General features: G+C 41.0%; 1 protein-coding gene across 1 annotated transcript in view; it reads left to right on the forward strand.

Annotated features, from left to right (window-relative positions):
- The window catches only part of faf1 (Fas (TNFRSF6) associated factor 1), a 552,776-nt gene that overhangs the window by 328,051 nt on the left and 210,878 nt on the right, over positions 1-13,847 (forward strand). The window contains exons 9-11 of the mRNA XM_068037154.1: positions 1,725-1,820; positions 7,910-8,033; positions 12,428-12,491. Coding sequence (XP_067893255.1) covers positions 1,725-1,820; positions 7,910-8,033; positions 12,428-12,491 — 284 coding nt within the window. The remainder of the gene's footprint in view (positions 1-1,724; positions 1,821-7,909; positions 8,034-12,427; positions 12,492-13,847) is intronic.

Genomic DNA, 13,847 nt, shown 5'->3' on the forward strand with positions numbered 1-13,847 from the left:
GAAGAAAGTCAAATATTCATCAGCCTATGAATACGCAAGAGAGGGTGTCACAGTAAATTACTGTGGCTATCACACATATGGATCACCAATCCAAAAAGGAACAGCCTATTGCTGCATTCTCAATCTCCATCTCACTGTTGAGATAAGGTTCCTCACAAGGAAGGCAAGTGAGAGGCATTTTGAAAAGAAAGAAGTTGCATTTATATATTGGAGGGGAGTTGTCCTCAAAGAGCTTTTAGACATTTCCTAATGGTTTGCCAGTCACACAATTTACATGCCCAGAACCCAAGAATAGAGAGAAAATAGGTCAAGCCTTCATGGTAATGCTTATCGTACTAAAGCCGAGCTCATAGTACTTTTCTTCTCACTCCTTCTTGGCTGTTTAGCAATTGTTGTGGCAGTGGTGTTATTTAAGCATCTGCAGCTGCAGTGAAGGTGTATGTTGCTTTCACTGGAGTTGAGGATGTATATAAAGGCACCTTCATATTTTTCTTATTGTATGAACAAGGAACTTTAGATATTTGATACTATTATGTACAGTAGTAAAGTAGATGCTAAGTCTTCAAATAGATGAAGATCTTTATTTTTAATTTCTTGATATCTATCTCATATTAAAATGGGGTTAGAAGCGTTGAATCTTACAGCACAGCCCCTCGTGCCTGTGTTGGCTCTTTGAAAAAGAAGTCCTATTTAATCTCACACCCCCGCTTTTTCCCCATTACCTGGCAAATTAGTCCTCTTCAAGTGCATGTCCAGTTGCTTTTTTGAAAGTTCCTTTGGAATCTTTTTCCATCATCCTTTCAGGTGTTCCAGACTTTTAACAACTCAGTGAAAATTCTCCTAATTTCCCCTCTCGTTCTTTTGCCAATTATTTTAAATCAATCACCTCTGGTTACTGGCCTCTATCAGGTCTCCCCTTAAACCTCTGCTTTAAGGAGAATCACTCCATAAAATTCAAATCCCTTACTCCTGGTATTCTGTTGAACCTCCTTTTGTACCCTCCTTTAAGGTCTTCACATCTTTCCTGAAGTGCCCTAAATTGTGTACACTACTTCAGCTGAGGCCTAATGAGTGATTTGTAAAAGTTTAGCATTTAAATTAAAAACATAATACTAGAGGCAGCGGGGCTCCCAGCACTGGGCCGAAAAGGTGGGGTTCAGCCTTTTCACGTCCCCTGGCATGATCCTCTATTGTTCCAGAGGTGAAGTTTCTGGCGCCAGGATCTCTGCCCCTTTAAAGACAACGAACCACCTCCAAGAGCTGCCAGCCAATCAGAGGATCCAGGCCTGGTGCTCGAGCCCCGGACCTCAGGTCAGTGCTAGTGCAGAAGGCCCCAGTGAGGCGGGGTTGGGGGCACAAGGCATCCTCTAAGCATGGTGGAGGTACCCCCCCCCCCCCCCCACTCCCCCAACCCTTCGCCGCAGGTGGCGAGACCCCAGTGGCAGCAGGAAGAGGCCCACAAGTGGCTGTTAATAGGCCACTTAAGGGCCTCAATTGGCCTCTGGACAGAAAGGCTGATGTTGGCCAATCCTGCCCCTGGCAAAATCACTTGGCGATGGGCCCATAAAATCCAGCCCTTGGCATTCAAAGCTTTTGGGTAACTTATTTCTGACTAGAGTAGGAAGCTAGAAAATCATATAAATTTGTGTTAGCTAATCTGACTGTGTGATACTCCTATTGCATATTAATTTATTTAATGTTACTCTGACTCTAACTTTTTGCAGGTTGCTTTGGCTGCAGCTGGACTCAATTATCCCTGTCATCGACTAACAGTTAGTAAAAGACCTTCACCTGCACAAACCCGAGAGCAATCTGAAGAGGTAAAATAAAAATTTTGTTTTTGAATTGAACTTAAAATTTGAAGTGATTTATTTGCTGCATACTGTTTAGAAAAAAAAATCTCAATCATAGAATGGTTACAGCACTGAAGGAGGTCATTTCATCCGTCGTATCCGTGCAGTCTCTGCAAGAGCAACTCAGCTAGTTCCACTCCCCCGCCTTTTCCCTGTAGCCCTGCAAATTCTTTCTCTTCAGGTGCTTATCCAATTTCCTTTTGAAAGCCATGATTGAATCTGCCTCCACAACAATCTGAGGTAGTACATTCTCGATCCTAACCACTCGTGCATTAAAAAAAAATAGCTTTTCCTCATGTCGCCATTGGTTCTTTTGACATTCACCTTGTATTGGTGTCCTGTGGTTTTTGACCCTTCTGCCAATGCGTGCAGTTTCTCTTTCTCTATTCTGTCTAGATCCCTGTTGATTTTGAACACCTCTGTCAAATCTCCTCTTAACCTTCTCTAAGGAGAACGGCCCCAGTTGCGCCAATCTATCCACGTAACTGGTTCAAGGGATGAGGGACTTCATTCTTGTAAATCTTTTTTGCACCCACCCTCTCTAAAGCCTTCACATCCTTCCTAAAGTGTGGTGCTCAGAATTGGACACAATACTCTCGTTGAGGCCAAACCAGTGATTTACAAAGCTCAGGATCCTGTATGCCTTTTTAATCATTTTCTCAACCTGCCCTGCCGCCTTCAACAATTTGTTCATTTGTATTCCCAGGTCTCTCTGTTCCTGCACCCCATTTAGAATTGCTCCCTTTTGTTTATGTTGCCTCTCCTCCTCCTTCCTGCCACTTCATAATTCTCCGTATTTTCTTGTCATGTTTAGTTCTTCTGGCACTCTTGATTCTATGGGTTGGATTTTATGCCGGGCAGATGGGAGCTGACCACTGACGTAAAAGTCGGTGGCAAGCCCACTTCTGCCCAGCTCGGTAATTCGACCCACATTTTACGGGTCCCCGGCTTCAAATGTTCCTAGCCGGGACTTTCACCTGCTTGAGGGAGGCCATCCCGCCTCATTGAGCTGCTGGCCAATCATCGGGCCGGCAGCTCTTAGTCCCAGCAGCGCCACTGGGAGGGGTACTGATTTAGCAGCTGAGTGGGAGTGATTATCAGCAGGAGGTTTCCTTGCCCATGGTTGACCTGGTACCATGAGACTTTGTGTTATCTGGAGTCAAAGTAGAAGAACATAACTCCCAGAGCCACTCCCTCCCGACTGTAAACTACTATGCCACCAGCTCTGATGACTGTGTAAAATTTTTATTTATAATGCTCCTGTGAAATGCCTTGGGACACTTTATTATGTTAAAAGTGCTATATAAGTGCAAGTTGTTGTCTGTACTGCCGTTTGAACAGGACATAACCAGGGATGGCGATGGAGGGGTCTGGGACATTGGCTGTCAGATGTGATTTTGAGAGTGTGACTGTCAGGCTGTTGCTTTATTCATCTGTAGGACTGCTCTTCCAATTTTGGCATCTGCCTCCAGATGTTAGGAAGATTTTGCAGGGTCGACTGGCCTGGGTGGGCCTTTGTTGTATCAGACTTCCGCTTCTAGGGCAAAGTTTTATTCATTATGCTTTTTCATAGTGCTTTGGTACAACTTAGTGACTTGCTAGGCCATTTCAGAGGGCGGTAAAAAATCGACCACCACTCAAGGTGGATAAGTAATATTTTTTATTTTATTTTAGAGATACAGCACTGAAACAGGCCCTTTGGCCCACCGAGTCTGTGCCGACCAACAACCACCCATATATACTAATCCTACATTAATCCCATATTCCTACCACATCCCCACCTTCCCTCAATTCCCCTACCACCTACCTATACTAGGGGCAATTTACAATGGCCAATTTACCTATCAACCTGCAAGTCTTTGCTGTGGGGGGAAACCGGAGCACCCGGCGAAAACCCTCGCAGTCACAGGGAGAACTTGCAAACTCTGCACAGGCAGTACCCAGAATCGAATCCGGGTCGCTGGAGCTGTGAGGCTGCTGTGCTAGCCACTGTGTCGCCCATAAATGCTGGCCTTGCCAGTGTCACCCACATCCCATTAACGAATAAGAAAAAAACCCACGTTACTGTGGTCTAGAGTCACATATAGGTCAGATCAGGTAAGGACTGCAGATTTCCTTCCCTACAGGGCATTCATCAACCAGTTGGGTTTTAAGACAGTCCAGTAGTTACGTGGTCACCATTACTGATACTGGCTTTTTATTCCAAATTATTTAATTACCTGAATTTAAATTCCTCCTTTATGTGGTGGCATTTGAATTCATGTCTCTGGATTATTAGTCCAGTCTTCTGGATTACTAGCCCTGTAACATAACCACTACACTGCTGTACTTGGTATGCTCTTCACTTGCCTGAATTAATGTTGCTGAACCACACTTCAGAAGCTGAGGATGCAACAATCTTCTTGCTTGGGACTCCTGTTACTAGACCGAGAGTCCACCCCCTGTAGCATTGGCACATTACAATTCAGTATGTGCAAGCTACAGGATGCACTGACCCAGCTTATGTTCAGGGTACCTCCCAGACCTGCAACCTCTTCCAACAAGGACAAGAGCAGTAAGATCATGTGAAGTCAACTCCAGGCTGCACATGTTCCAAACTTGGACATATATTGCCTTTTCTCTATCATAGCTGGATCTAAATCCTAGAATTCGCTACCTAACACCACTGTTAAGCTCCGTTACCTCACGGCAAAGGACCATCTCCAGCTTCTGAGTGTAGCTAAGTAGGACAGTAAATGCAGCCTTTCCAGTATCACCTACATCCACTGAAAAAAAAAGATTTATAGGTCCTCAAACTATGTGACATGCTTTTGATACCTGCTAGTACAAGTAAAAGCTCATGCTGTTCTTAGAACTATACAGTTGTAAGATAAGCATTCATGGAGCAGAATGGGGGAGTTGATGAGAGACCCATTCTTCTGGTAGTATAGATTCTGTAAGAGCTGGGGAGGAGAGGAAACATGAATTTAGATAAAATATCAGGTGAAAAATTGTTTGCCTAATTGCTGTATGTTACCATTAGTCATCTTCAATAAAGGCTATATGTATTCCATAAAGTTCTTGAGTAATTGTTTCCCAACTAATATTTTTATAGGCAAATGAGAAATGTGTACTATTTTCTAGTACTGCTTTTTGGTTCACCTTTTCTAAATAAGCCACTGCAGCTTTATTGCTGTGGTTGCATGTAATTAACTTGAACAGCCTAGCTGTAGATGACTCTATGAATAATTAATGAATAAATTTTATATCTTCACATAATCAGCTTGCCTTGGGTTTTGTTACTGAAGTATTGGCTCTATTGCTGCTTGAATGTGAATGAACCTTAGTCACTTTACCCAGTGATGGCGGTGTTAGTTTTCTTTCTTCAGTTTCTGATTATATGAACAGGCAAACTGTAATAAACCTTGATTAAGTAAATTAGCCGTGTCATAAAAATGCATATTGTTCAACATATATTTCTCTATAACATAATGCAAATGCATTTTCAAATTTGGATAGCTCTAAGTGAGACGATTGTACTATTGCATAACTTCAATACTCTGGCCTAGGTTTTCCAATCGCAACATTTTCTAACCATTTAAAATGAATGAGTCACCATCAATATTGCAATTGACCTTTTCTGTTTTTGAGAATTGCCATATTTCAGTAAAACGTGCATCTAAATTTTCTTAAAGTTGGTAACCATTTTTAATAAATCACATTATTGATCACTTAATAGTTTGAATTGTCACTGTATTGTCCAGAATGCATGTTTATTAAAGTGTCCGGGCACAGAGCAATGCAACATTGATTTTTATGCATGATTCCCAATGTGTGGAGTTTAATTCTTCTAAAGAGAAGTGCACTGGCTAGTTATTTTTCCATTAGGAAACAGGATAAACTGCCGAGCAAGTTACTAAAGTAATTTACAGTTGCCTCCAAGCAGCCAGAACAATACTGGGACTAGAAGGTACTTTGGAGTAGGTAGTTTTCCTTCCCTCTCAATTATAGAACAGCCTCTGTGTGTAAGGAAGCAGAAAATTGAGTGATCCCTGCTGAAATAGCCAAGTTTGTGGATGTCGGGTGATGAGCATGAGGTTTGGTGTGATACTGATTGTAATACCCTTCATGGTTAAACTGTGTGCTGGTAGTCTCTATGCTCTTGTGTAGAGTTCTGACTTGAGTAAGGTACCAGGGAGTTATTGGCATCTGTATCCCAGCAAGAGTCAGTACTTTCAGGACAGGATGTGATCCAAAAGAAAAGCATAAACTGGACATTTCTAATTAATTTGAAGAATAATTTGCATATTATCAGAATATTTGATCTTTTTCTCCTTGCATCAGTTCCATTCCAGGAAGGAGAAAGAAGGTGTGCATTAAAGGTCGCCTTCTATGAGTGACTTGGGAATTCGATCAAATTTGAAAATTTTAAAAATAGCTTTTAATACTTGGAGACCACATTATAATGAAATGTAAATAATAAAAGAAAATTGCACAGAAGATTAGAAAGGCCAATAGAATGCGAGGCACAATTTTCAGGAAAATGGACAACAGAGGATAAAAAGGCTTTTATAGACACACTAGTAGTAAGAGGACTATTAAAGTAGGGGTGAGGCCACTATGGGATGAAAGTGTATAGTGGAGCTTGAGGGAACGGCAGAGATACTAAATAGATACTTTGCCTCAATTTTCACAGAGGAAATGGATATTGGGATTGTCAAACCACCATAGTTGGGTGTAGAACTTCTTATGGAGATTATTATTCAAATAGAAGTGGTGCTAAAAAAAAAGCTCGAATCTAAGCTTGTGAAGCTAATATTTTAATAAATGGATCCCAAGGAAAGCTGGGGGCTCCAAAAAGGAAATAAACTGGCGTGTAACTTCATGGTTTATCTAATTTCAGTTGTGCTAAACTACTAGATATGAGATGAAATTACTGAGCCTTTGGAGTAATAATTAATTGGGGCCAGATTTCAAAAGGGCAGGTCATTCTTGTCCATCCTTATAGAATTCTTGAAAGGAATAGCAAAGAGAATTAATAAAGGAAATGAAACAGGTATGGTTTATATGTTTGTCTTTAGTTTTATAATGCTGGTTTCTCGTGGTTAAATATTGTAAACCGTGGCACGGAGTCAACTTCCCATTGGCCCCTTTATTCCCTTCACCCACTTGATCCTGGCCGTCACGTGGGACTAAATCCTCTTAATTCAGGCTCAGGCTGGGTGTTTGGGATATCGGGGTTACAGGAGAGCCACCCTCCACTTAATCCACTGGCCACGGTAAACGGCTTAATACAAAGAGGAGGAAACTCAGTCCTTTCTTTAACTATCAATTTACTTTATTCACGTTATTGTACAATGTAAGAATAAGGCTTATACACTTGGTTAGACAAAAGCATGCAACTCAAACTGGGTTATACAGTTAATAACAAAGCTAACTAGAATCGATAAGAACACCCACTAGGTTCCTCTGACCTTTCCCTTACCTAGTCACAGAAAACAAAGGATAATACCCAAAAAAGGGGAGAGCTGACGCTGGCCAGGCGTTCCGTTCTCTCTCTCTTTTACGTTGTCGCCGCCGCATTGCTGACGCAGGGTCTTCCACTTCCCCGATGGTTGGTCTCCGGAGTTTCTCGCTGGCTCTAGGCCCGAGATTCTCCATACTTATTCTCTTTCTTATCTCTTCAAAACTGTGCTGTTTCTTTCCGGTTGGTTTAGGCTTGCTCACCTTGTTCGTATCTTCTCCTTATTGGTCCAGGCCCAAAGACCCCGGTATCACACCGTGTCCAAATAAGGCTCTATTCCTGTGATCTCTCTCCTTGTCTTGTCACATAAATTAATTAGTTCAAACTGGTTTTTACCAGCACAGGCCAGTGTCTGAGCTCCGGTTGCTATAGTTCATGAACTATCCAGCAGTTTGTAACAGACTCTATACTTCTTGCAGCCCCTGGCCAACAATATTTTAAAATTTTTCCTCATTAGTGTTTTTCCAATTACAAATTGCTTTAAAAACTGTTTTGATTGCATTTGACCAATGGCGGAGTTTATTAACTTGATTGCTTTCAATTCTTTATGCAGTGTGCTGATGTTCACATGGTCAGTGACAGTGAGGGAGATGATTTTGAAGATGCTACTGAGTTTGGAGTTGACGATGGTGAACTTTTCGGCATGGTATCTTCGGGATCAAAGAAGTCTCCAATGAGTACGTTGATAGACTGTGTTGAACATTATTGGTACTATCTCTTTTGCACCAAGCCATTCCACAGTTTACCTCTTCTGTTTTGTTTTCATTTATTATTTCACAGTAAATTACAATTTATAAATGAAAAGGATGTTGCTAATATAGTGGACCCAATGAATAAGAATGGTCATCTTCTACTTCCGACCAAATTTAGGTTTTTTTTTTGCTTCGTGGGTGATGCGTTGCTATCTGGCACACGGAGAGGAGTTTAAAAAGGCAATTTGTAGTGGAGAAAGAAGCCTGGATTATCTTTGCTGTCTGGGGTGTTCTTGGAGCCATGCCTATTTTGACAGAGGAGACCAAGGCCCAGTAGAGCTAATGTGATGAAACCAGATCAGGCAATGGATAGCTAATCCCACTGTGCAACAGTTTGCGCCTCTTGGACATGAGGGAGCAAAAGATGGGGCTATATCAGAGGGAATGAATGGGATGGGAGACGGTGAAGATTTTGTGGTGGGCAAAGGGATCAAAAATATGGTAAAGTGTCGGATTGTCAAGTAAACAGCTGCAAAGGTTGCAAGTGGATTGCCATAATCTAGGCAGTTCAGAGGTTGGATGTAGTTGTAAGTAACTTGGAAGAGGTTTTTTTCCAGGGACTGATGTAGAAGGAAGTGGGGTTGAAGGAAAGATAGGCTGATGTGGGAAATGAGGAATTGGACAGATGGCTTTGTTAGTGATCAAGTCCAGAGGAACGGAGAAGTTGGGAGATGATGTGGAGTTGAGGGGATGGCCATGAATGTGGGTCAGGAGAGCTTATGTGGAGGGAAATGCTTCAAGAGGACTGGAGAGCAGTGAATTCAGAGGAGAGATGGCCGACCGAGTTGAGATGTAGATTGAAATCACCTAGGATGAGGGGTTACTTGTTGCATAGGATGAGGGAAGAAACAGAGTATGTAATGCTGTGGGCAATAGGTCCTAGTCAATAAGGATTTAAAGGAGAGTCAATAGGAGTTGAACATAGTCAAATATTGAAGGAAGCGTATATAGCGAATACACCAAAAGGCCAATTTGTGACTTGTTGCTAAGGGCCACGTTACCATCTTGTAAGTCTGAAAAAGATAAGTGGTTGAAGGTACCACATGGAGAGGCGTTGGCAACCATATGTGGTGTCACCATCTGTGAACCTAATTTCAATCAAAACCGGGACGTCAATGCGATCATCCTCAATGAGGTAGTGAATGGCAAAGTCCTTGTTGGTCAGTGAACGGACATTTTGGGGCAAACACAGTAAGGGCAGTGATTGTCGATCTCCTAACCAAGTCCAGTCGAGCTCCAGTGGGTGGCATGTGCAGGTTGAGAGCAAGTTAGGATGGTTAACCTAGAGCGGATAAGCTGGATAGGAAAGTCAATGAGGGAGTAGAATGGAGTCATTGGGGTTACTGCACATAATGAGTCAGTAACAGGTGTCCCATGGGCCTGTAGGAAAATGTCAAAAGAGGCACAAATGGTGCATTCGAACAATGATTGACAGAAAAAGAACTCTGGTCCTTCCAGCCTATCCCACACAATTACGAAAGCTTGCACATCACAATATATGCACTCTTTCTCCCCTGCCCATCCCCACCCAAACCATGTTATCTCCTAGGAAAGGCAAAAGAACAAAGAATCCCAGGCCAATTCAGCAGGAAAGAAATCTGGGAAATTTCTCCATTCCCCCGAGGCAATCAAAACTAATCCAGAATATCACGTATGCCCTGATAATTCCTTGCCATACCTACCTTTTGTAAGAGGTGATCTTACCCCATCGAGAAACCAGTCCAGCTATGGATTTGTTCAAATGTAATTTAAGCATGAAAGAGCAGCGCGAGAGAAGAAAGGCAAAGGAGTAGTGATGAGGCAAGGATTGGGGGGGCGGGGGGGCTGCAGATTACCTGAGGAGAAGGAAGAAGGGTGGCATAGCCAGGTGAGGGAAAGGGAAGGAGAGAAGGACCCAGGAGGTCTAAAATAGGGATGTGATGTAATGGGCTTGGGGCTGGAGCACCAGCCAGAATGCGCACACGAATGGGCACAAAGTGAATTTGGGTTACAAAGGCATGACACGGATTAGAGGAGACATACAATGATGATAAACTGAGAGTGGGGAGATAATGATGTGAAATAGTCCAATATTGAAGTCTGAAAACCAGGTAGGGTGGTGGGGTTCAGGTCACTGATAGACAGCATGAAGTATCCATTGACTGATGGACCAGGTTCACAGTTAAAAGTAGAGAGCATAGATACAGGAGCAGTTGGAGGAGGAAGCTACTAGTTGGTGTCCTGTTGGAGGTTGTCCAGTGCATTGAGGGAGTTAAGAAGGAGTGCTGAAATTACCAAGATCCAGCAGAGTTTGACCCTGGAGTCCAGAAGAGGTCCTTGGTGACCTGATGTGCTAATGGTGCACGCTAGCAAATTTGATGGACCAGCAGAAGGTGCTGGAACAATGGAAACCCTGTAATTAAGAATAACAAAGATCGTGGAAACAGAAGAGGATGGCAAGTAAATCCAAGCCTTTCGGTCTATTGGATTGCTGTATAAACATACGATAAAAGGCTAGTTAGTCGATCAAGCCCGTTCTGCCGTTACATTTAATAACGAATGCACTCTGTTAAACCCATCCCATTCCCTTTACGCTTTACAGTTGTGCCATCTCCTGCAAAAGCCTTTGACCAATGTAGGGAACAACCCTGGGAAATTCGTCTCCAGCCCTCTTAAGCAATCAAGCATGTTTCAGAAGACCATGATCGTTATCATCGTCATTAACTCACCTACTTTCTATAAAATCAGATGGCTTCCACTCACAGGAACTCACCCAGCTGCCTCTCGAATACTTGTAGTGAATCCACATTCTTCATATGTGCTGGCAATGAAGCCAATGATTCTGGAAAGAAGTATTTCCTAGCATGTAACCTAACTTGATGCTTAATAACGTGTAGTGATGTCACCTGGTCCTCCCATGCTCTCCAGCTCAAGTAACCTATCTACACAGACAAAATCTAATCCATTCATTATTTTAAAGATCTTAATCATATCCCATTGAAATCATTGTTTTTCCGATGTAGAAGGTCCTCTTTCTGTAAGCCTTTCCTGATGACTAAGGGTCTTAAACGAGGTTTCAGTTAAGTTTTCCTCCTCTGAATAGTTTTCCAGGATCTTGAGATCCCCACCACGTGAAGGGACCAAATTGAATGGCTTTGTGCAATAAAGGATTGTACTTATTGACTTTCATTGACCTAGATTTAAATTAAAGAGCAGGTTTCTGTATGACCCTTGTGATTTTTCTTTAGCTACAATAAATGGAAGATGACTTCATTAAGTTGATAAAGTTACTGACTGTTTTAAATTTAAAAGAACTTCATGTATAATTTAAAGAATAGAAATCTGCCAATAGTTTCGGTTTTGACACTAAGCATAGTTGTATTTGAAGAAATGTTAACATGTAAATTAGTTTGTTACAAACTGTGCTACCAAAACAATGCTAGTTGCCTCAAATCCTTACTCCGCTTTCTTCATAGTTTGCACAGTCACAGCAAGAAATCTGCATTTATCAATGCATAACTGCCACTGAAATTATAGTCAAAATATACAGTTGCTTCATGAAAAATATTTACTGATGTACTTTCTTGAGAATTCAGTTTTTTTTTAAAAGGAAAAATAACTTGCTAGTTTTTTTTCCCCTCAGGGCATAGCGAATGTCCATTATAATTGCTGAAGCCCTAAGCTGAACTTCTTTACCAGTTGCTCCACAAGTTTGTAAAATATAGTTTTGAGTAAATCTTAGCCTGATATATTTTTGTCTTCGTTTATGCCACACTGTTTACAAACCTAATTACAAATATTTACTATTTAGGTTCATTTGTGATTGGAATATACATGATTTGCAGTTTTTAATCTCAGATGAATTTAATCATTCCTGTGGTTTACGAATAGAAAAATGTAAATGACTGATATGAATTAGACAGCCGTTTTAAAGTGAGTAGTTACCGCTGAACCTTTGATGTTTGTGTCATCAACTAGCTGCCAAAACAACGCTGCTTTAAATGGGCGTCATTTATTCATTTTCTTTCATTTGACTTAATGAGCTTTGCAATACTAAAATATTGTGTAAATAAAATAAGGGTTTACAATAAACTTGTGATGTGACATGAAAAAGTATAATTGTACTTTATGTAAATCTGGTCCAGGCAATTCTTAACTGTTACTAAAATTCTTGAAAGTAGTCTTCTAGGTATTTTTTGAAGCTGAGTTATCTTCCTCAAGTTATAGAAAACTTTTTTTCCTCAATTTAGAACAAAATGATAGTTGCTTGTGGAGTTCTTGAACATTTGTAAATCTCTATGATCCAGAAAGTTAACTGTAAGCTCTTATTTCTATCCCAGTGCCTGATGATGCTGAAAATGAGGGAGATGCCTTGTTACAATTTACTGCAGAGTTTTCTTCAAGGTACAGTTTTTTTTTTCCATTGAAGGTGAAGTCCATGCCATTTTTAAAATCTGTTGAAAGAAAAAAATCTCTAATATCTGATGAGCAATTTTAATTGTCAGCCATAATAAAAATAAAAGTGAATCCATTTGCAACAGTTGCTACATGCAAACAGTGGATGAATAAGGAATTATAAGGGGATGGGAAAGATTGCAACTTCTAACTAAGTACTTTCTAAAGATTTTCAATGTATCTTTGTGATAAGTGAAGCTGCAGACATGTGGTGGTGAAGGTAAACTAGACTGTAGCTCTAATAGAAAATTACTGACTAGAGGCAGAAATAATCACAGAGAACAAAATGATAAACATTAGGAAAATAAGTGGCAGGTTCAAATTTACACTCTCTTCTAAGCCAGACTGATAAGATGAAAGTACTTACTTTTTTTCGTCTGCAAGGGCGTTTACATAAATAGAGCTCTTGGGAGCGAACATAGGAACAAGAGTAGGCCATTCGGCCCTTGGAGCCTTCCCGGCTATTCAATAAGATCATAGCTGATCTGATTGTGGTCTCAACTCCACTTTCCTGTCTGCCCCTCATTAAATTAATTGAATTTAAATTCTCCAACTGTCATGATGAAATTTGAACTCCTTTCTGCAGATTATTAGACCAGGCCTTTGGATTACTAATTCAATAACATAACCACTATGCTACTGTGCCCATTAGAAGGTGCTAATCCACAGTATGAAACTACCTACAAGTTGGCACCAATTTAGAGATTATTCCATCCACTTGGGTGCAGTAGAGGATGCTCAGAAGTTAAAAGTAAGAGACTATTTTGAAGTAAAATCTAAAAAATATACTTTGCATTTGGCCTTTACGGTACCTATTCTGAAAATGTGCAATGCTGGCTGGAGAAAAATTTTTAATTATCAGTTGTAATATCCATTAATTCATTTAAATGAACTTTTACCTACCATCTGTTGTATGCAATTTTTTTTTGTGTTTGTATAAGACAATGACCTGGATTTTGCAGTAAGAATAACAGTGAGGCTCTCAATGCTCACCGTTATTAATTAGTAAATTGGACAGCAGCTTCCAGCATCTGCACATGGGCAGTTCAACACTGAAATCAGGAAGGTGCTGTCCAAGTTGTCCTGCTCCTCTGCAAGCTTCCTTATATTAGTATCTTGACTAGAGAGGTGGCATTGAAACAGAAGAAGGGAGTGAAATTGCGATACTTACCCACTAGGTACCCACAAAATGTTAGGGTTTCTCCATTCAAGTGTAAGTGATCTTGTAAGCAGTGTGATTAGTCTTAATTGTAAACAAACAACACATCTGGCACGAATAATTTCACCAGTGTGGAGACTCATTCC

Source organism: Heterodontus francisci, chromosome 8, assembly GCF_036365525.1.
Source record: "Heterodontus francisci isolate sHetFra1 chromosome 8, sHetFra1.hap1, whole genome shotgun sequence".
NCBI classification, from domain to species: domain Eukaryota; kingdom Metazoa; phylum Chordata; class Chondrichthyes; order Heterodontiformes; family Heterodontidae; genus Heterodontus; species Heterodontus francisci.